This window comes from Triplophysa rosa, linkage group LG7 (assembly GCF_024868665.1).
Source record: "Triplophysa rosa linkage group LG7, Trosa_1v2, whole genome shotgun sequence".
Classification (NCBI taxonomy): domain Eukaryota; kingdom Metazoa; phylum Chordata; class Actinopteri; order Cypriniformes; family Nemacheilidae; genus Triplophysa; species Triplophysa rosa.
The window spans coordinates 24,437,167-24,459,751 of NC_079896.1; the positions used below are offsets into that span (position 1 = coordinate 24,437,167).

At 38.3% G+C, this 22,585-nt stretch overlaps 1 protein-coding gene across 4 annotated transcripts in view; it reads left to right on the plus strand.

Moving 5' to 3' along the window:
* Positions 1-22,343, plus strand: part of LOC130556482 (protocadherin-9) — a 221,181-nt gene extending 198,838 nt beyond the window's left edge. For 2 of the 4 annotated variants that reach the window (XM_057337531.1, XM_057337534.1), the window contains exon 5: positions 20,090-22,343. In XM_057337531.1, the coding sequence (XP_057193514.1) occupies positions 20,090-20,460 (371 nt within the window). In that variant the 3' untranslated portion in view covers positions 20,461-22,343. The remainder of the gene's footprint in view (positions 1-20,089) is intronic. The other 2 variants (XM_057337532.1, XM_057337535.1) reach the window with 2 other exon arrangements.
* Positions 22,344-22,585: the final 242 nt, after the last annotated feature.

A 22,585-nucleotide genomic window follows, 5' to 3' on the forward strand; every position in this document is an offset into this window, starting at 1 on the left:
TAATGCAGGTTTCAAGCTATTGCGTAATGTGACTTGTGCTCAAGAATCAACGTAGAAAGCAGTAATGCGCCCACGACAGCGATTCTAGTCTGAATGTATTTTTTTTACCACTTCTACACTTATTGTAAAGACATGAATTAGCTGACAGTCTATAAAACTGTTGAACATTTAATCAACCCAAAATCACTCTTTTCCACACATGGTAGCAATAATTTGTGATGTAATAAGACAGAATACTCTTAAAGTCAGTCAGAACGAGCAAGAAATAGCCTTGGACAAAGAAGACATGTTAATCCCTGACCTTTCAATGCATCTGAATTGTAAATTTCAAGGTAATGCAGATCTGCATAGTATCTAAAGTAGATGCAATTTGCTTACGTGTGTGCGCACGCAACGTCAGCCGTAACGCCATGGTGTAGGAAGGAAGTTGGTAACGATAATCCATCTGTGTTATCAAAAATAGTTCACAAAAATATGAATACCTCCAGTTTTCACATCTGAGAACCAGCGGTGTTCGCGTCAAACAGACCAGGCATCGACGTGCCATTTTTGACTGAAAATGCGTGGAGGATGTCAGAGCTTGAAGACAGATTACGACATACAGGGTTAGAGCGACATGAGAGGGAAGACTTTCTCACTCTTTTATACAGTACTTTAAACAAACGTCTTTCCTTAAACTGCCTCTGTCCTGCCTTGTTACCGCGATCAGTAGATTGAGGTGAAGTATCAACTCTGCTGTATCCTTCATAGCGGTTATTAAAGACTGTTAAATATTGCTTCCCGCAGGTAATGTGGATTAAATGATGTACTGTGTGCAGGTACATTGCAGGCTGAAATTGCAAACGTTATGGAGTGTATGGGGGTGTAAGGTAAGATTGAGCGCTCTCGGTAATTACACCGCTGAAATAACCAGATAGGGTTTTATTACCAAATTTCTCCAGGCTGCGGTTAATGATCAACCCGGAGAAAAAACGCATCTCTCTCTTTTCCTCTCAGCTTCTTTCCTCGCTATCTCATTCTCTGAATGTAACCTGTCTGCTGAAACGAATGGACTGTGGTTAAATAGCAGGTTTCTGGGTTTTTAAAGCTTTCTCGGGCAACAGTGCTAAGTGTTAGTGATAAGCAAGTGGAAACAGAGGATGGTCAGGCTATTTTTTACCTCACTGATACTGTAAAGCAATGCGATTTCCTAAGCTTTACCCTGTTTTTTAGTTTAGTCGGTTGGGTAGTTTGTTTTGTTACATTTGGTAATATCTTGCTGGGTCCCTGTAAGTAGGACTTTTTTGACAATGCGACTGTTTACAGGCAGATGTGATTGTTGTGATTATAATTAGATGTAAGCTATAATTGCGGTTACCTCATGCAAACACAATAGATTGATGTGTGATTCCAATCAAAATTGTAGCATAAGATATGTTTTGTGTGCTTATTTCAATCATAATAAATAAGCATGTAAATACTTGAATTACATCTGTTCAGCTCCAACCAAAGTGTGCATGTGCTTGTGTCGTACACGCACATCCAGCTGCAGAGGCATGACATCATCACGGCACTGAATAACCATGAAATATGTCCAAAAAAAGGTGTTTTGCATTTGGCACAAATATATTTCAACTAGAGCTGCACCGATATATCGGCCAAAAAATCGGAATCGGTTGATTAAAGCTATTTTTCACACTATCGGCCAATAGTTTAAAAAAAGATCAATTGATATATCAAAAGAGGACAGTAAATGAAAAATGCAATGATTTTGTGCTGTGTATATGTATATATAAAAAGTAAAGAAACATCACTAGTTTGATGCTTTATATTAATAGTCATTATATGAATTGATAAAATTAACATTAACATCAACGCTAGGAAATATTCATTTAATCTTCAGAAATGGTATCGGCAGATATCAATAATCGGTTCAATCGGACATCAAAAATAGTGCATCTCTAATTAAAACAGTACCCAGTAACGCAACTACTGTATCTCCGTTCACCGTATGTGTTGTGTTGTGTATTGGTGTGTCTGAATAATGGCAGTAAAAATAATAACCACAATTCTTGTAAATTCTAACCAGAATAATCAAAATTGCTTATAAACAGAGGAAAGAGGTTTGCGTGCCAAAGATCATGCTATGGCAATGCTTTGCTATAACTGAATAATAAAAATACATCTAAAGTTATAGTCTAAGTTTAAGGTTGATGCAGACAACAGACAGACTGTGCCTGATGTGTATCCCTTACAGAAAAGACACATGAATTTCACATGTTTTTTACATGTTTTTAGCATGTGATCACATGTATACAACATGTGTTTAACATGTGCAAAAAAACACGTGTGATCACATGTGAAATGTGTGTTTTTGGAACATTTTGGTGTGAATTCCATGTGAATTCCCACGTGAAACCCATGGGATAACATGTAAAAACCCATGGGATGACATGTGCAACATGTGGTGACGTGAAGAACATGTGATCACATGTGGAGACATGTCGCATATGTTATCCCATGGGTTTTTACATGTTATCCCATGGGTTTCACGTGGGAATTCACATGGAATTCACACCAAAATGTTCCAAAAACACACATTTCACATGTGATCACACGTGTTTTTTTGCACATGTGAATTTCGTGTGTCTTTTCTGTAAGGATCAGTAATCAGAAACAACGTAAAACATAATGTGAATTGGTTATATCAATTTCAGATTTAAATATAGTTTCAATTTATTTTACATGCTTAAACCGCATCTCATACTGTATATCATATTATTTAGCAAATTATCGTATATTGCGTTTTTCTTCTATTCGTGCAGCCATAGTCCTTATTCTGGATCATAGTTATCAAGTAATAGCACTCGTCTCCTCAACACAACACACTAATTGGATCTCATTAAATGCTGTACAGACCGAGTTAATGTTTGGGATTAAGCGTTTGTCGAGTATGCAGCATGTAGTATACTAACCTCACCTGTAACTCAACCACACACTGTCATCGACACTTAGGCCTAGTTGTTCTGGTGCATAGTACACTTGCTGCTTACAACTGTAGCACAAATCCTATCCTCCAGCACCCACTGACACACACACACACACACGCACACACACGCACACACACGCACACACACACACACACACACGCATGCAGTTCCCTGTTCCCTGGAGGCATCTGACAGCAGCCAGAGGGTTGCTAGGGGCCATTAAAATTGGAAATGATAAGACTGCCCCCCCTCCACACACACAGATGTGTGCACATTTACTATCATGCATTCTTTTTTTTGCATAATAACATCCAGGCATTCTTGTAGTCTCATCTCTTATGGGCAAATATGCAAACGTGGACGCGTGGGCGTGCACGCGTATGTTTGGATGCGTGCATATGTTTGAAGTGTAATCCGTCAGTCAGCTGCAACTGAAATCAGGCTAATTAAATGACAAAAGGGGGACAGGCAGTCATCTCTGTTACAGCCTCCTGTTATTCTGCCGGATGCACAGATCTGCTGCCAGTACAAGGCTGCGGAATTGCACACGACCAATAATTGAGTTTGTTTCAGAATAAAGTGTAAGTAATGGTTCCTTGAGAATATTTTCAGTGTATGAAACGGACAGAAATATGCAGGTGCAAGCGGTCACTACAGGGTTCTGGTGCACTGGTACTACTGCAGTACAGTTTTAATAAATAGTCCGGACGGTCTGGGAGGAAGCTCCGTCCCTGCTTGCACCAACATTCCAACATGGCTTTCCTGTGACCTCGCACAAGCTACGCTTCGATACGCATTTATGTAACGTGTCCGTATATGGAAATGCATGCGGAGCCTCTCAAGAACACGTCCGTGTATGATATAGCATATGCACAAACAGATGTAAAGGATCATTTGCTAATTCATAGAAGGCAGGAGGTAAAGTTGCTTTATAAAGTGAGGCGTCTGCATAAAGCACCAGGTGTTGGCCTGTTGTTCACTTCATCAATATGTGTGTCAGCGGTGCGAGGCGCAGCTGTATTCGGGGTAATGTAGTCCTCTCCCCAGCCAGGAGCGCAGATTACACATGAGGACAGAGAGACGGCTGAAATTAGTTTATCCTTGAGAACGAACAGATGATACCAGCCTGTGTTAGAGAGACAACACTATCGCACTGTCGCACGGCCACCTGCATTCAAAGACTACGAGGCTTCAGTACATTATGAACTAAATGTATGTTTTGTACGTCTTTCTTTTACAGTCTGATGTCACGGGAGCTTATAGCTCTTTATTAATACGGTTCTTAAAAGACATTTAAGTCACACTCAAGTGTATACATTTCATTTGGATTAGAAACGAAATATAATCATCCAAACAGCATCTTCCTGCAGCATTTTTTTTGCCGTTTTTGTGTGTTGGTTGCAAGGTCGTAGTCCACATGTGAAATAATTTTCAATAATGAATAATCTTTCAAATCAGCCTTTTTCTTACATTTTAAAGGACGAAATGTAAAATCGCTTAAAAGTGTTCCATTATCATTCTCATTGATGCGTTGTGATGAATACACATTGTCATTTGGCTTGAGCTTGTCATCTGTCACGCAGAGCTCTTCATGAGTGATATCCGTAAAAAATCACGGCTTCTAACTTGTTTGCATAATCCATTTGGGTAATTATTGCATTAGAAGCCTAATTGCGTTTATATGGGCGTTGATGGACGAGGGTGATACGAATCAGTTGTCCTGGTGAAACATGCAGGTACAACGATATGAGACGATGATCTTATTTTCCAGTTTTCCATCTCAGACTTCAAAATGATTGTCTGGTGCATTTTTCCAAATACGTTATGGAAATATAGACTTTTCGAGTTGAAAAGAGTGCAGAAAGAGAGGAAGAAATAGAACATTATCTGGGCTGTACAGTGCAACCCATATTTACTATAGTATTCTTGAAGTATTCTTGTAGTAAATTGATAAAGTGCAGTAAACGGTATTGTATACATTTTGGGTTACCAGTAGAAGAGCCGTTACTTGGCTAAACTTAAATGAAACGAAGTGACACGACCCGTTCAACAAATTGTTTATTTAATTCAATTTATACACAATAAAATTTCACAAATTGTTTATTTAATACAATTATATACAATCAAATAAAAAATGAATGAAATATAAATAGTGATATTATTAGCAACTAGCCAGACTGATCAACAAACAACCGTAACTTGGTTAAACTTAAATGAAACAAAGTTACACGAACCATTCAACAAATAGTTTATTGGATAAAATGTATATACAATCAAATTCCACAAATCGTTTATTTAATACAATTATTATACAATAATATTAAAAATGAATTAAATATAAATAGCTATATTATTAGCAACTAGCCAGACCGATCAACAAACAACGGAAGTTAACTTAGGGCTAGGCGTGTGTGTCCGATGAAACCCTCTATAGCGAGGTTCAAAAACACTACAGTATCCAGGAATTTTATTGCAGTTTACTATACTAAATAGTATATAGTATTTTTATGTGTTTTTTCAAAGGTGATAACAGACGTTTTATACTTGTTCGAGCAAAAAAAGTAAACATTCAGCTAATTATATTGAATTTGACCAAAAAAACCTAGTAAGCATGTCATGAGTAGGAAATTCTTAGATGATCTCAAAGACCTCATGATGGTCCTATTCTGTCCTTCAGACAAACCTTTAAGGTGCTAAATTGAATATTCGCAAACCTGACTTTGGCCATGATGCCTTGTTCCATCAGGACACGGCTTGTTTTATTCTCGCAACATCTGAAGATCCCCTCCCATTTATATTTTTGCCAGAAGAGGAATCATGATTTGCTACTGATAACAAGAAACAGCCAGCAGGTGTTCCTCTGAAGGATGGAGTGTCACACTCCAAAATACGTGAGGCGGAGAGACCGAGAGAAAGAGGAGGAACATTTCTTGTTGAAATGTACTAAGGGTAATATTCTCGCTTTTGACTAATGGTCACATACGGGGGAAATGCAGCCTTCTCCAGACCTCTATTGCTTGACATAAAAGCCATTTTATGGTGGCTTTCTTTCATCTGCGTCTTGGGAGTATGTGCCTCCACCGCGCGAGAAAGCCTTGCTTAATCACTTTTAATGGCGCTGGGCTTTAGAGCTACTTATGGAAATATCAATACCTAGAGTTTTATGAGAAAGCTTGTTTTATCAGGCGCATTTGTTGGCGCGCTCGCGCAATCGGACGCAAAAGTCGCGCTCTGTTTTTGTTTTCCCGGCTAAGCTAATCTCCCGTGATCAGATTTTTATGAAGCAGCAGCACGCAGTCGGACGTTCACACAGGCGTGAAAAACAACATCAATACGCTTTCACGAGGGCAAAAACACAGAGGTTCATGTTTACCATCCTGGATTTATGAACTCGTGAGGAAATAGTTTGCTCTCCGTTCGGAGCAGAGCAAAGGTTTAATTGATTTCTAAGGGAAAGGATCCCACGCTGCTGTGTTGACTCCGTCTGGTTTCGTTTTGCATGTATGATGGCTACAAGTATAAATAGTGTAAACTAATCTTTGCGTATTAGACATCTCGTGTGAGATTCTCCGTATTAAAATTTCACGCGAGTTTATTTCGATCATTCGTATCAGGAAGAGTTTCTCTCTGGACGTCTCGGCCCAACCCGGTCACATGAATTGTGTATAAATAACACGCTGTTGCATTATCATGAAATACGTACGCCAAAGTTCGATTTTGCGTGCATAAATATGCCAATGTATGCGTGCACCTCGCTGGAGAGCAGCCATTTTGAAACGTAGGCCTACATGAAGAGGAAACACTGTAATAATTAAAATAATACTGTTAGGTTTAGGGTTTGAGTTAGGGGACAGATTAATAAGACAAATTGCTGGTTAATATGCACGCGCGCTAAATTGCCGTATCATATGCAGGCAAAAATAGGCGTATTTATGCACGCGAAATCGAACTTTGGCGTACGTATTTCACGATAATGCAACGCGCGTGTTATTTATACGCAATTCATGCATGAGAATGGCCTGCTCGGCCAGATGGATAATTACCTTTGCCGACTGCGAAATGATCCAGAGCCTTTCATTTGGGCTTCGGCGTTGACTTCACAGCACTTTGCTTGTCTTTGAGTTGGAACGATAAAAAAATGAAAATCCAGAGTGATTTGATTTAATTTAGAGGGAAATATTTCTTGTAAGGTGCATGGTGTTTCTGTAGAGATGGAGGGACTAATGCATTCGAAATGATTACCTGGGCTTGAGCATTTGAAGTCTTTACTCTCTCTCTCTCTCTCTCTCTCTCTCTCTCTCTCTCTCTCTCTCTATAAATAAGCACTCTGCAGTGACTTTATTTGATCCATGTGTGTCACATTGTATTATTGTTGTTTTTTCACAGTACATACTTCCCAGGTGACTTTTGAGTGTTTGGGAATACAAGCTTCTTGTTGTATTAATGTAAAATTGTGGTATGTATTAGCCATAAACCCTTTACAGATACAGATCTGCTGAAGTTAAAGTGATAGTTCACCCAAAAATAAAAATTCCGTCATCATTTACCCACCCTCTTGTCATTTCAAACTTCTACAGAACACAAAAGAAGATATTTTGAAGAATGTTGATAAGTGGCACCCATTGAGGTGAATGGGTGCTGCCGCTGTTCATCGGTTACCAACATTCTTCAAAATATCTTCTTTTGTGTTCTGCAGAAGAAAGAAAGTCATTAAGGTCTGAAATGACAAGAGGGTGAGTACATGTCAGAATTTTCATTTTTAGGTGAACTTCTTTAAAGCAAATCATTACTAGGAAAATGAACAAAAAATTTAGGGCAGCATTATTTTTTACGTGTAAATATTGAATACTACAATACATTTACAGTATGTGAATAGTATGTAAATCTTAATTTTACATTTATAATTTTGCATCTCCTCTTGCTTCTCCTTACGCTCTTTTGTGTCCTTGCTTAACCCAGAACACTTTAGCTTCTCCTTTTCTCTGTAATGTCTTTCTGCTGGCGTACAGTATAACGTACAGAGATGCTGTGCTCAGGACTCTGATAACAGGCGCTCTGGCAGAACTCTTACATCACGTCATCACCCAAACCGCTTTTTCCAGATAGATAAAGCTGTCACAGAGAGGTTTGTGCCCGAACAGAAGAACAGATTGCTTCAGCTTTGCATATATCACTAATTTTAGACAATATTTACTTAATTTTATACAGTTAATTATACCTCATGCCATCCCAGATACTGTATATATGACTTACTTTCGTCAACTGATTTTTAATAAAAATATCCATTACTTTATAGACGGTTTTATGAATCGCACGCGCCTGGCCCGAAGATGACTTTCGGTCTGTGTTTTTGTTTATCGTTCTAGCTAGTGGCTAGTAATACGCTATAACAATTTTTTCATATTTAATTTATATGAATGTTAATTAATAATAATATCTTATTGTATATTAATTGTATTAAATTCAATTCAAGCAGACATTATATCCATCAGAAAAGTAACCCAAACAAATGCATTGACTTAAAAAAATGAACAAATTATTTTGGTTTGTCTAAGAAAACAATTAATATGTTGAGTCATTTAATGAAATTGATACCAAAACATGCCTTACATTTAAATGGGGTGACATGTCGGTAACCTCAAATCCCAATGATTCCCATGTGTTCTCAAGTTATTTCGTCACGAGAACCAGCGAGATAACATTTTTCTAGTGAACTAATCTGTTAAGTGATAACCACGCAGCCGTTACATTATTCTGTACATTAAAGTACAGTGGTATAAGGGCACATTGTCCTCTTGATGTGTGTGCTGTAGTGTCTGTAAGCGTGTAGCATTAGCTCAACCTCCCCTTTGCATTCTGAGCAGTGTCATCTGGTTGTCATTGCCTCAAAGGCACGTCTATCGACTGCTCTCAATCTCCGATAGCAATGGCCTTGAGAAAGCTCGCGGGGTCACCCTGAGAATCACTTTTATAGAGCCTGACGTAATGTTGGCACAATCGCAGGGACCATTTGTTCTTGCTGGATGGGCGTGTGCCAGCCGGTGCTCTGCTAATGGGCTGGGTTGGCAGACGGAGGCAGAGGGTACGTGAGCACTCGAGGTTTCTTCCGTCCTGACAGAAGCAACGATTGTGTCTTCGGACAAAAGCTGGGGGTGGACCTGCTGCCCCGACATAAAGCTCTGCTTTTAGTTCATTTAGAATAATGAAATTATTTTTTATATCGCTGTTTTAGGAAGCTGGGTGACACTGGTTTGCCCTTGTGTGTTCAGAAGGATTTGGGAAATAAACCCGCTGTTTTCATTTAGTCTTTCCCTAAAGGGACAATTCACTCGTTCTGAATGTAAAGTATTTGTATAGATCTAGAAAAAAGTCTCCTTTCACTCATGCTACGTATAATTATAAAACTCAATTTTATTGAATTCAGAAGTTAGAATTTATATATGATTATATCATAACTTCATTTGATAAATCAAAACATACTGACGTCTTACTTTGTGCATCAAAGTAGTTTACTATGTGTAGCTTGTCTTTTAGATGCGTGGGTTGACTGTAGTTTTAAATTATGAGTTTCTTGTGACTTGGCAAACCAGAGTTTCGATTAGCTGTCTCAACACTGGCCTCTGAACCTCATGAAGTAGCTTATTTCAATCAAGTTGATTATTAGTGCATTCTGTAAGAGCATTCCCACAGCACAGTAAATCAAACTGAAAATGCATGATGGTCCATTACTACTGTACAATAAGAGTCAATTAACGGTAATCAAAAGGTAATCAGAATATCGCTTATATGCATTTTCTTGTATGTATGTATGTGTGTTACCCCAATCTGAACACTGCATGGCTCGATTTAAAGTGTGTCTGTGTTACATACATTAATGCATTTGGCAGATACGTTTATCTAAAACAACTTTGAGTGCATTCAAAGGTTTTCCTTAAAGGGACCAAACCCACTTCAGATCACTCACAATGATCTACCAATGGATCTGCAGGAACATTTTTATTTTGAGCGAAAGAGTGAGCGCTGTCTGTTCACTTCAATACAGTCTGTATAGTTTCTGTCAACTGTTACATCTGTTGGGCTTGTGTGATTCGAGTTCTAGTGTTTACTTCTGTTTTTTAATTCATTACCGCACAAGCAAAGGGATTTTTTTGTAAATAGTTTGTTAAAGCATAAACACTATTAAATCGTTTCATTGGATGGATTGTGACAGTTTACAATTAGTTTTACAAATGTTTAATAGAGATTTTCGATCTGCTTGTGATTCGATAATGAGGCCCATTGTGTGGTAACCAGGGTGATGGAATTTGGATGGTTAGCTTTGGCTTTTATTCCCTATTGGTAGATTTCACAACAATAGTATTACGAGGGTAAGAAGCATATTTTCCAATCAACAGACATTCGGAAGTGTATTATGACCAAATAAGGGCTCTTAAATGGAGAAAATTATTTTATTTTTCTCTATTCCATTGAGATGGACATGGTAATGGATGCTAACAGCTCTACAGTATTAGACTTTTTGGCGACAACCAGGATGTTTTTATTAGGTTTCTTTATTCATATTTTGAGCACGCAAAGGCCAAAATAAACCCATAAGAGAGCTAAATTCTATTATATTTAAATCTTTAAATTGGTTTTCAGATGCCATAAAAAATATGATAAATAGTCACAAGACATGCAAGAACCAAAAAAATGGAAGTTATAAATGTGTTGTTATATTTAAGTTTAGTGTTTTTTGTGTGTTCTTTTGATTTTGCCAAGTAAGCATAAAACATAATTCATGTTCTAACACTTTTTCATGTTGTACTTGACTATTTCATTTTTCTTTTTCACACAACAGAAATAGAGAAAGGTCATGCAAACTAGGGAAGAAAAGATGTCATAATAGATTCTCACAATAATATATTCTTTTCGCGTTAAATATTTTTGTTAGTTAGTCATGCAATAATTCATCTGGAGCTGCGATGAGATATCTAAGCCAACTTTTACTAGAATGCAATAATTATTTCAAACACGAGCAATTGCAGCAACAATGTCACTGACGTTTTCAAAATGATCCTATAAAAGTCAAAATGCATTTCCACACCTTTAGACTTCTGGGCAGATATTTAATTGACTCGTGAACTAGTAAGAAAAACTGTTTTAAAAAATCGAAATGTTGAATGTTTTGATGAGACACACATAGGGTCTCTGTATGCACATTTTTGTCACAATTGTCAAAATGTATTTTGCATTTTGGTTTTATCACAGTGACCTTGATTTAGAAGATTTTTCATGTATTTTAGACTCGACCGAAATAAAGAGTTACGCCAGTGACCCACGAGTATGTAAAATATAGACTGGTTAGCTACATGGTCTTATAAAAAGCCTTGTTTTTTCTCAAAGATAGGACAGCATTTTCTCGCTCCTGTTATATAGCCGGCTGCACACACACAGACACAAACCTACTTTGATTTCTTTCCAGCATCCTGCAGCCCAGCCTTTGATTATCGCGCAAGGTGACATGTGCCGTGTTGATGGGTGCCATGGTGATGCTGGTGTGACAGGTGCAGTCGTCAGAGCGACTCCAGGTCAAGCCGAAAGGCCATACAGCAAACCAAAGCTACCCAAACTAGGGCAAGGCATCACCGCAACCCAGCACCTAGACGACAGGGTGTCACGGCGATGGAGGCTGAGGACTGTGACGGAGCCAATCATGGATAAAGAGAACGAGCAGTTTACACAAAAACAAACACAACGATTGTAAACAATGTACTGTGGAACTAGATTTTAGCACAAAGCGTTGCTAGGGTGTATTTTTGCATGTTGCAACAGGTCTTCTGGGTGGTTGCTAGGTTTAAATTAGCGGGTTTAAGATGTTTTCTTGGTGGATTTCTGTGAAATTTTAGTCTGAAGATATGGCTCGGCATATAGGATATTAGTCCATTCACTTAGAATAGTGATAACACTTATCTCTTTAAATTGACAGTTCACCCGAAATGTTAATTCGTACCTTCACATCATTCCAAACCTAACATTCTTCTGAAGAACACAAAAGACGAAGAACGTTGGTATCATTGCCCCCGTTGACTTACATTGTACAAACAAAACCACTGACACATTTCTCAAAATGTGTCTTTGTTAATGTGAAATTTAACTCTTTATCATTCATCTATAACAACTCTGACAAAAAGAAACTGCTTGCTGAGATGTCCAACTCAACGATAAACAGGTGAGATGATATTCTCATGGCTCCTGTGTGTGCCCATGAGTGGCAGCGCAAGCTTTCTGCCGCAGTCAACACATGCGATTGCCTGACCACTAGTGGACAGTAAATGAAAGTGTATAGAAATAATGACCAGAGATGCTAAACAGCAATAACTTTTTCACAAGGGCGACAGAGTCGACTTACAGCAGGAGGCCGTTCGTTATTCACGAAAGAACGCATCAGTCACTCCGCTTATTTGTAAACATGATGTTTAGAGAAAAAAGAAAGGGCGGTCACGGGAAAGAATATGTTTCCTAATGATCCAGCTCCGCTTTAGCGTTCCCTTTTTAATCTAAGTGTGGCTGGAGCGTTCGCTGTCCTTTCATTTCTGATTGGGTTCACCTTGGAATGCCGTAACCTTGACGTCAAAGTAACGGCACTGGGAAAACTATGGAAGGAAAGCAGGAATCTTTGATTGTGCAAGTCTTTGAAGTCTTTGTCCGTGCATGGAGCTGAGAGGAAAGATTTTTTTAACAATTGCTTTTTTCAAATGGCATTAAAAGAGCGAATTTTAGGCCGTACAGTGAGTCAGATTTTATTCATCATACAATAAAGCTGTTTTGTACTGTGGTCTGCCTTATTGCTGTCAGAATTATTGTGTAGAGTATAAATAGGTGTAATGGCTATAATTTCTTTTTAAAAATGGAATTTTGTGTTTATTATCTTTAAAATGTGACACTTTTTTCCAGAATTAGCTTTGCTTTAAGTTTACCTCAGGAGGATATAATGTCATATATTAAGGCTTCTGAATTTAACATATAGTAAATTATTAAAAAAATAATAATAATAACATATATGGTTTAATTAAATATCCAGTGTTATTTAACGTTACAAAACAAACAGCTTAAAGGTTTGTAATATTTTTATTAAAGCTGAGTCTGTCTTCAGAATCTGCTATGATTAAATTGTCAAAACATGCTTGTGTTTTGTGTTTTGTGTTTGCATTTTCGGCAATATTTGCATGCATACTGTATGTATGCATGACAAATATACAGTCTCGTGAGCCCTTGCCAGAACATTCAGCTATAAGAAAGGCAGCAAAAAAGTAATTTCCAAAACGTTTTTTATTTTTTATTTGTAGAATGCACTTTTGAATATTTTTTTGAAAAAAGTGAATTGGTGGATTTAGATTTCCATATCCTTAACCCATTAAAAATACAATTATCCCCAAACAATCCAGATGAACTTTCTCAGGTGGACCGCTTTAAGTTAGTTTTTGCTAGTCTTTGTTTCGCACGACCCAAGACAGCAAGTTCTCATCACAGTTTGATGCACAATGGACACTGGTGCCAATACGGGCATCCGGTTGAGACGGGTCTCATGGAGCGCCAATTTGCATGTTAATGGAAGTTGCAACCCCGTCAACGGAATGGAAAATCACAAATGAAGGAACCAAATGGAAAGAGAACAGAGCAAGAGTAATTTAGTTAACATGGCTGGAGCAGAGGGTCGTTCAGCGCGATCAATCTCACTCTGCGATTGAAATGATATCATTAAGACAAAGGAAACTGGAAAATAGCTTTGAAATGCATTGATTGAAGGGGCTGCCTGAGAATTGATATTACCGCCATGACCTAACATTTCCCGGCCTGAACCGCACATGCGATGGTCAATGTAAAATGACTTTTATGCTATTTTGAAGCGGACTCAAATTCAGTCATTTTGATGCTATTAATATTACTCTGAGCTGGGGATTTACGCAAACCATTAACGCTCTGTGCCACGGACGTGAATGATACCTCAAACTGCGCTAGCTGGCGAGAAGAGGTGTGCTTTTATTAGAAGCGATGGCACTTTTTCTTTACAGTCTTGGAGTGAGCTGTTTTGATGAAAATGCAAAATGAACATAGCGGTAAATAACCTGGATTGTTTAAATGTGACGAGAAATGTTCGAGTCCATATTGAGATCTTCAATAATATTGACTTTTGATTACAGATTTGCCAAATCTGAGCTCATTTTCTGAAATTGTTGAGACCTCGATATTTGTAAAAATTTAAGCAAAAGTTTCCATTTGCTCTCCCTTTAACCTCATTGATGTCTAGGAGAAAATATTGCGATATTAAAGGGATCCCATCTGTGATTTTCCTTTCATATGGGAATGTTTATATTTGAAAATATCTTAAATATGGTTTAACTATTATCACAGTTATCCAACACTGCGCTTTTTTCGAAAGACTCGTTCAGAAACCTCAGGCGTGCGCTCTTTTGAACAGGAAGCACTTGAAAGAGGAGCTCTTTTAAGTGCAGGAAATGAATTTCCTCTGTAGAGTTTGAGGGTGAAATTGTTTTCGTCTGTGAAGAATGTTTTGGCTCCTTTTTATCCTGTTCTCCTTTTCCTGTGGTGCGCAAGGGTCCGCTGTCAGAAATCAGGATACCCTTTCAAATTTACCATAAAGTTACTGCAGTTTGAAACCTTTCACACACATAATACACTGGAGAAAATGCGCCACAGGTTCATACGGCCACGCCCTCTCGCTCGACCCTCTCTCTTTCCCATCTCATTTGTGAAATTCATTTTCATGTCACCGTGATTCAGTCTCTAATCATCCCTGATGCTTCCTCATGTCAGTCCCTTAATGCCGTGCTCTTGTGAGGAGTGATTGAGAAGGACTTCAAAGGCATCTTCCTAGGCAGTAGACAGGATCTGAGCCACAGTGTTAGATAGCCCACCATCATTCATGGACCATCTGATGCATATTGTCCACAGAACTATTAACATCTTTCTCCAATGGGTAACCTGAAATTTATATCACTGGCTTTGTATAATTTCAAGGAGTCAGGGTGCTCAGGTTTTAGCGGTCGTGTTTTCAAGTTTTTCAAGAAGAACATGATATACTTAAAGTGCATTTCTGTATGTTGTGTGTACTTCTACTGTGTACAGTAGAGTTCTTCAAGTGTCTTGGGAACATTCTCACATGTCTTCTGCATTCAGCATGTTCCAGTTTTTTGATGTCGGCGAGCCCAGATCTCCATGTGAAGTACCGGCTGTTGTCCCTGTGCATACAAAAATCTCACTGGATTATTACAAACAATGGCAACAGGAATGTTTGGAAATGTAAACCGATAGAACGGATTAGAAAATGTTCTTATTAATCCATAGTGACCTGGTCAATGAAATACAATCCTGATTACATCATATGCGTATGTCTTGAGGCTTAGAAAAAAAGAAAAAGCGGCAATGTTGATCCAACTTTATGCCAATGGTCTGTGTATTGGTTCACAAGACTGAGGCTCTGGTGGTGTTGTAAGAACAGCCATCCGTAGCGAGACACATGGTACGAGTGCTGCTCCTCAAGCTTTCTGAAGTGGTGGCAACGTGTTCTTATTAAAGGACTGTAAGACGGAGCAACTCGAGCTTTTTGAATCCATCTGGAAGATTAAAAAAACGGTGAACACCTGCGGGAGCCTGAAAATTACAGCAACAACCCACCAAAATATCAAACCGCTCTTCAGGACCGGTAACACGGTGAAATAAGAGCGTAAGTGCAGGGGGAAAAAACATGTACATGGCTTCTGCTCTTTAATTCAAACTGTTTATTTTCCCATGATAACACACAGCATTGACAGCGCTCCCTCTGGGGATAAATATTTAAATTCATGTTAAAAGAGGGCTGGGTTCTATAAATGGCAGCAGTATAATGTGCGTCTCGAGAGAAATGCGACAACATTCTCTTAATATCAGCAGGTATATGATTCATTATTGTTTGCTGGTTGTCGGAGGATTGATTCATATTCCTCTCACGCATTATGAAGGTAAATCTGACTTCCTGGCATTATTTATATTACGTTCACACACACACACACAAACACGCGAAAGTGATGGAAATATTGATTACGGCCTTTCGTTCAGGAGCTCAGATGGAACTTTAGTCTCGATGAGGGATGAGGGCCAATGTAACGCCGGCTTATGGGACATTGGAGCACCAAATGGCCCATGTTATTAGTCTCAGGACAAGAGACAAATGGAGCCGCCATGTTGAGAATAGATTAGTTTGAGGGTTGGACTGATTCACGAATGAATGAATCTCATGAGCCGCTTATTTTGAAATGAATCACTGAAAGATTCACTGAATCGTTTGGAAGGATTAATGACTCACCAAACAGCAAGCCTTTGAAAATGTGTATTACATATATACAGAGGAATGTTTTGATAGTGCCATGTTGTTTTTATTGCAAAGTATATTAGAGCATGTATACATCATATACATTTTTGGGGAATCGGATTCTTTGAGTGAATTTGCAAAGAGAACCAAATTCAAGACAAGGACAAAGTGTCTTATTTGTGTTTCATCTTGCTGTGTTCGGATTATGCTGATGTTAGCTGATAATACTCAAATGTTCTATGCCATAAATATCGCTCGCTTTGGCGACTCTTTCATTTCCCGCGGTAGATCTGGCAGCCCGTTTATGGCTCATCACACCAATTATGCAGCGACATGGCGCTCTGGCTTTCGTTCCTTCATCAAACGCCCGGTTTTATTTATTCATCGGCTTCGTTCGGCTACAGCATGTGGCTGTCTTTCATATCAACAATTCACACAGTTTAAAAAACAATAGATTCCTGCCCTCCCATTTCAAAGCTTTTGTTCAACACAGGAAACGTTAGACATCTTAGTCGTTAAGGTGGAAATTAGATGCTAAATTGGAATTGAAACGCCCCTGTTCCGAACAGTATTGCATTACACCAAACGGATGAATAATAGATGCAGTGTGTCCGAGATTCACAGTGCGCTGTTAAAAAAAGTGTTTTCACCAGAACATTATTATGTTACGGTATCAAAGCGTTTCGCTCGAGCGCAGATCACAACGGCGCGTTTAATGCGGGTTTTTGTTCGTAAGGCGTCTGATTTGATTGTTTTGGTTACAGATGTGAATGACATACGGATATTCAGTCTCTCGCTGAACACCGCTGTCTGAAGCAGCGCTCTTCTCTGAAGAGACGAGGTGGCCGAGTTAATCTCATTACACTTTATATTTAGCAATTCAAGCTCACTTCAAATCAACTGTAGGCCCAATTTTTTATCACTCAACAGCTGGTGGAAGTGAGAAGCCTTTAAAGAGCCGTACTGGGAAGTTGGAACCGTGCAGCCAGTCGTCTGTGATAACAATTCAAGACATAGTCGAGTGAAATGGTATAAAAGCAAGGGCGTGAATCGGGTTTGCTTTTTACACTTTAATCAGAGTAGAAAGATGCATCATGTTTTTTTTATCTACACAGTGACTAGTTGCTTTTGTTTAGAAAAAGTCCAAACTGTAACACCGTGTCTGCACCAGACATGACATTTGACAATTTTTGCATCTATATCGCCATCTCTGTTTGTTATTTATCTTTACGTGGACTGAAGTAAAACTATATCAAACCCAACAGGTCAACTGTTTTACAAACCTGTTAATCATCATTTGAAAGCTTAGAGTCTGTAGTTTCTGGAGAAGTGCACCATTTTGGCATTTATCGTACATAAAAAACCTTATTTAGGCTGAAATTCATCATATCCCCATTTCATAAAATCATGTATGTTTATGATCATGAGCATTTTTCATAACGCTCAAATATGTCCAACATGTTCAAGTTATTTATCAAATGAAAGCTCTTATTCTACAGAATATAGATCTCCAGTTCGATTTATGTTATGTATGAAATTGATATTTGTAAACAAACAACCCATCCATCGAATATCTAAGCTAATAACTGCATCCCACCATTACACTTAGCCACAAATGCTACATAACATTTTTCGCTAGGTTGTTTTCTACAAAATAAGTCCATTCCTACCTCTTTTCGTGGTTTTAAAAGTTAAATATCCGCTTCCAATGTCTCCCATCAACGTGCTGCGTCAGCAGCGTGACATTAAAGCTTGGACAGTTAAAAATTCAGTAAACTATCTGAACCTCTGTCTATCCATATGAGATGCATATTACACGAAAGACTCTGACCTCTATGTAGACCCCTCATTTGTCCAAATAGGCGAATCAGAGGCTGAGATATGGCAATGCGCAACAGGGGAGGTGGACCAAAACACAAGTAGCATGTTTGTGTTCACCACGAGCAAACTCAACACCAAGTTTCGCTTGTTACATGCAATTTTGAGAGGTTTACTGTGAAATTACACAAAAAATATTCCATTTATACCACTGTATGTGGTTATGGGTCTGTTTAAAATTGGGTATGCCAAATTCAGGCGGAAATTACGAAAAAAGGACACTTGAGTTGGTTTAGAATAATAATTGAATACCACATGATAGAGAAAAAAATCTCTTTTCCTCTATTTGTTGAGCCCTGTTGGAATCCAGAACAATTGTCTGCAGGTTCCTGGGCCCCTCAGGCTCATAGTAATTCACTTTCAAAAACAGACTTTCGAGAAAAAAAAGCGCCTTTATTTTTGTGTCTTTTTCATAGGACGGACAACACATACAATAATGTTTATCATTTTCAGCAGTGTTTTATGAAATTTGGAGGGGTTTCCTGGAATATGACACCAACATTTTGTGTTTTACACCACTGTATGTGGATATGGTGTGCATTTGAAATTGGGTATGCCAAATTCAGGTGGAAATCCAAACAATGGCCCAGTGTTTGTTTATTTTTAATGAAAAAATGATTGCAATTTTAAAGGCGCTTAATGTGATTTTTGTGTTGTTCTGAAACCACTTGCAAATATCGTTTTATATTTAATATAATGTAAATCTAAATTCTGTTACCTTTATAGACCACGTTCCAAGATGTAAACAATGGTCCTGAAGCAATTCCGGTTTCATTTTTATCTATTTTAAATGGTCTTCATAAGATATATAATGAAATCTTAAAGATATTAATTTAACATTTTGATTCTGTTATAAATGTTGTGTTGGTTGTATTTTGTTCAAACGTTTGTGTAATGTTGAAAAACTGAAACAGGAAGTTCTTCTGGTGCGTTGGATCAACATTGCTTACGTTTACAAAGCGGTCTATACCATGTGTCAAAAAACTTTTGTTATATATGTCAAATATGTATATATATGTCATGTAAAATATGTCCAAAAAAAAAATCGGCGTCATTTTGATTTCAAGTCAGTTTTTCTAATTTTACTCTTTTTTATTATATTTATTAAAGAAAAGAAAATAGAAATACAAATAAATATAGGTACTGTTTTACAGGGCACAGCCACTCTAGATCCTACACTAGTCGTTGTTTACCAAAACAATGCTGCTTTGTGTCCATAGTAACACATCAAATGCTTATTACTTTCAGTTCATATTACTTTCACTGTCACTAAAGCATTCACTATAAATACTGATGGAAATTACATGCAGAACCCAGTCCTACACCACTGTAATAAAATGTTGACGTTTATCTAAACTTTTATTATTTTTCTTTCTCCCGTTTTTGTCTGTTGTTTTCTGGCGACTTGCTTCCGAGGGCTCGCAGTGAATAACACTTAACCTTGCATGAAACTTTAATGAAGCCCCAATTGCTTGTTTTTTTAAAATCCAAGACTAGAATAGTTCTATTCTTCCCATTCCGTCTTTATTTTGTCCAAGTACGATTAAATAAATACACAGAGCAGCATGTTATAAATACTAAATGACCCCATGAGGATTGTCTTCATTATCTTCTTGATTATATTTGACAGTGCTGTTGAGCTGATGATACCACACTGATTCCCACAGTGCTCTTTTTTGTCCTGGAGTGGGCGGAATGGAAGTGATGTATTCCATTGGATTCAAAGTCAATGTATTCTGTACGGTTATCTTTCTCTCAGGGTCTTATGCAACCGAAAGTTTGGCGTGCTTGAGATTGCATGGCTCGAGATCTGCATAACTATCCGTGCTTCTTTTTGTTATTTATGTCTCTGTACACTGTATTCATAGTAATTCGTCTCTCTTTGTGTCCACAGATGGACCTCTAGGACCAAGAGGCCTAGTGGAGGCCACGGAGATGTGCACCCAAGAGTGCCTGGTGCTGGGCCACTCCGACAACTGCTGGATGCCACCCAGCCTGAGTTCCTACCCTTCGCCCAAGTCGCCCGTTTCCTCCTTCAACAACCAAAAAGAATGGGCTAAAGAGAGATTGCTCAACGGCCACACCCTTACCCGCAGCTGGAAGGGCGAGCGTGGAAGCCAAGAGCAGTTTGGGGACAGGAAGACCTTCGGGAGCTCGGAGGGACATTTTGGCAGCGGCGGTCACATGGCCGACATCCCATTGGCCAGTCTGAAATCCTACCAGCCCGCCTCCGGCCCCGACAGTCCGAAAGAACAGCAGCTTTAAAAGCTTTTTAATGGGGTTTGTTTTCGTTCTTCACCTCTTTCTGATCACCCGAACAACTTTTGAGAGCTTTAGTCCATTGGGTTCCATCCTTTCTCTTGTTTTTCCTCCTTTTCTTAGGTCAATGCTAATGCGGTGTGATAGTTTCGTGTATGGAGTAGATCGTAGACTTTATTGCTTATGCAGGACAGTATACTATGCCAATCCGGCTTGCCGACGGCCCTTCCGCAGAGGTGCTCTTGCGCAAGTTCATAGCTGCCCTAAAACTCCCGTGGTTTGCTGCAAATTTACATTCAGAGGAAACACTGTATAGTTCGTCTTGGATAGAGACTGCCAAAAAATGTTCGAGATTAACTGAACTGTGCTCTATGTATCACAGTTGTTGAAAAAACAATATTACGGCTGACCAATATATACAAATATTGTGACGTGGTTGTTTTTTGAGCTGTTTTGGGACTATATTAATCTACACCATCCAAGAAAAATGGAATTTACACTTGAGAAAGCATTGTGCTAATAACTCTGTTAGTGGAAATTTGTTTAGTCTGTCATCGTTGAAGTGTTTGTAAATAGGACTTAATACTAACCGATTTTATGTACTTGTAATAATCACATGGAATAGATCAGTGATCACGACAGTTGTCTTTTATCATTCATCGTACAGGAGACGTTGTTTTTATCGGGCTTTTGTCATTTACATTTGTCTGCTGGAACAGAGGACTGCCGCCTGGATCTGAAAAGCAAAAACGAACGAAAACACACGATACACGCAAACACGCAGCCACACCCCCTCTGACGGAGAAATCACGAATCAGCGAATCGTGGACGGTAATGTCAGTCAGTTACGACATTGCACAATTGCCCAGTTTTTTGCATTTACGAAATCGACGAACCTGGCAAACTTATTTTTTCAAAGATATTTTGTATTATCGATGTAAATGCTCAATTTCTACTTACATGAAATGGAAAGCTTGATGTCTTTTCCTTCAACAACAAAAAAAAGGAAACAATTCAACAGCAATATATTTGTAAATTCTCATCATCTAATTTAAATATGGCATTATTGTACACGTTTAATTGAAAATGTGCTTTAATTGAGAGTAGTATTTGCAAACTTTGATTTTTGTTTTTTTTATTATTTTATTCATAAAATATCCTGTATGCCCACGGTTTTTCAACATGCAATGAGAAGTGAGTGTAATTTTATGTCTGTGCCTTCATGACATACAGTATACTATGTATTGTACCGATCTAGAGGTTGTACGCTGACAAAAATACAGCAGTCCCTAGTTACTGGATACCAATCACAATACATGTTTGTCAGGCCAATGTACTCAGTCATTCCAGGTAAAAAAAAAAAATACTGTCCGGACTCGGATAAAAGAAAAACACGGAACTTGGTCTAAAAGAGCATGTGCGCAATTTAAAGACTGAGGTTTTCCTTTCGTTCTGTTCTTTTAAATGTTTGGGCCGTTTTTTAACCCTTCTTGTTAAAGTGGTATGGCCGCCAGTTCAAACAACAAAAGCGCATGTTTAAAGAGACGAAATAGCTTTACGACGACTTACTTTAACTTTCTTTCGTTGCGTTTCAAACTGTTGATTTGTAACACGTGAGGCCATTCATTTTGTATAGCACCTTTCTTTTCACACAGTATTTAAAGTACAAAAAAGGTTCTAAAAAACAATATGAAAAGACAAGAGTGATGTCAGTTGCTTTTAGCAGTATGTTCGTGGGTTGTGGGGATGTTTGCCATCATAGATATTTAAACAGTTACTCCTTGTTACTGCTCTACAGGTATATCCAGCTACTGCAATAAATGTTTTCAATATGTGCATTTCTGTGGCTTGTTTTCTACCTCGTTGGAGTTTCTTGTTCTGACACGCAACGTTGATTTTTTGTGAGAATATTTAACCATTTAATACATCTTTAATGTGTTGTTTCGTCATCAAAGTATCCCAGAGGACGTTTTTTTATTGCTCAGCGGTTGCTCTTTTATAGTTCAGGAGACTCGGTTGGGTTCTAAACTTAATTAAAGTGTCAAGTCGTTTTTTTTTATTTCTTTTAAAAGAAGTCTACTATAAATGAGACACTTGTTGACATGCAGTCTATGGTAAGACATTTGATGAG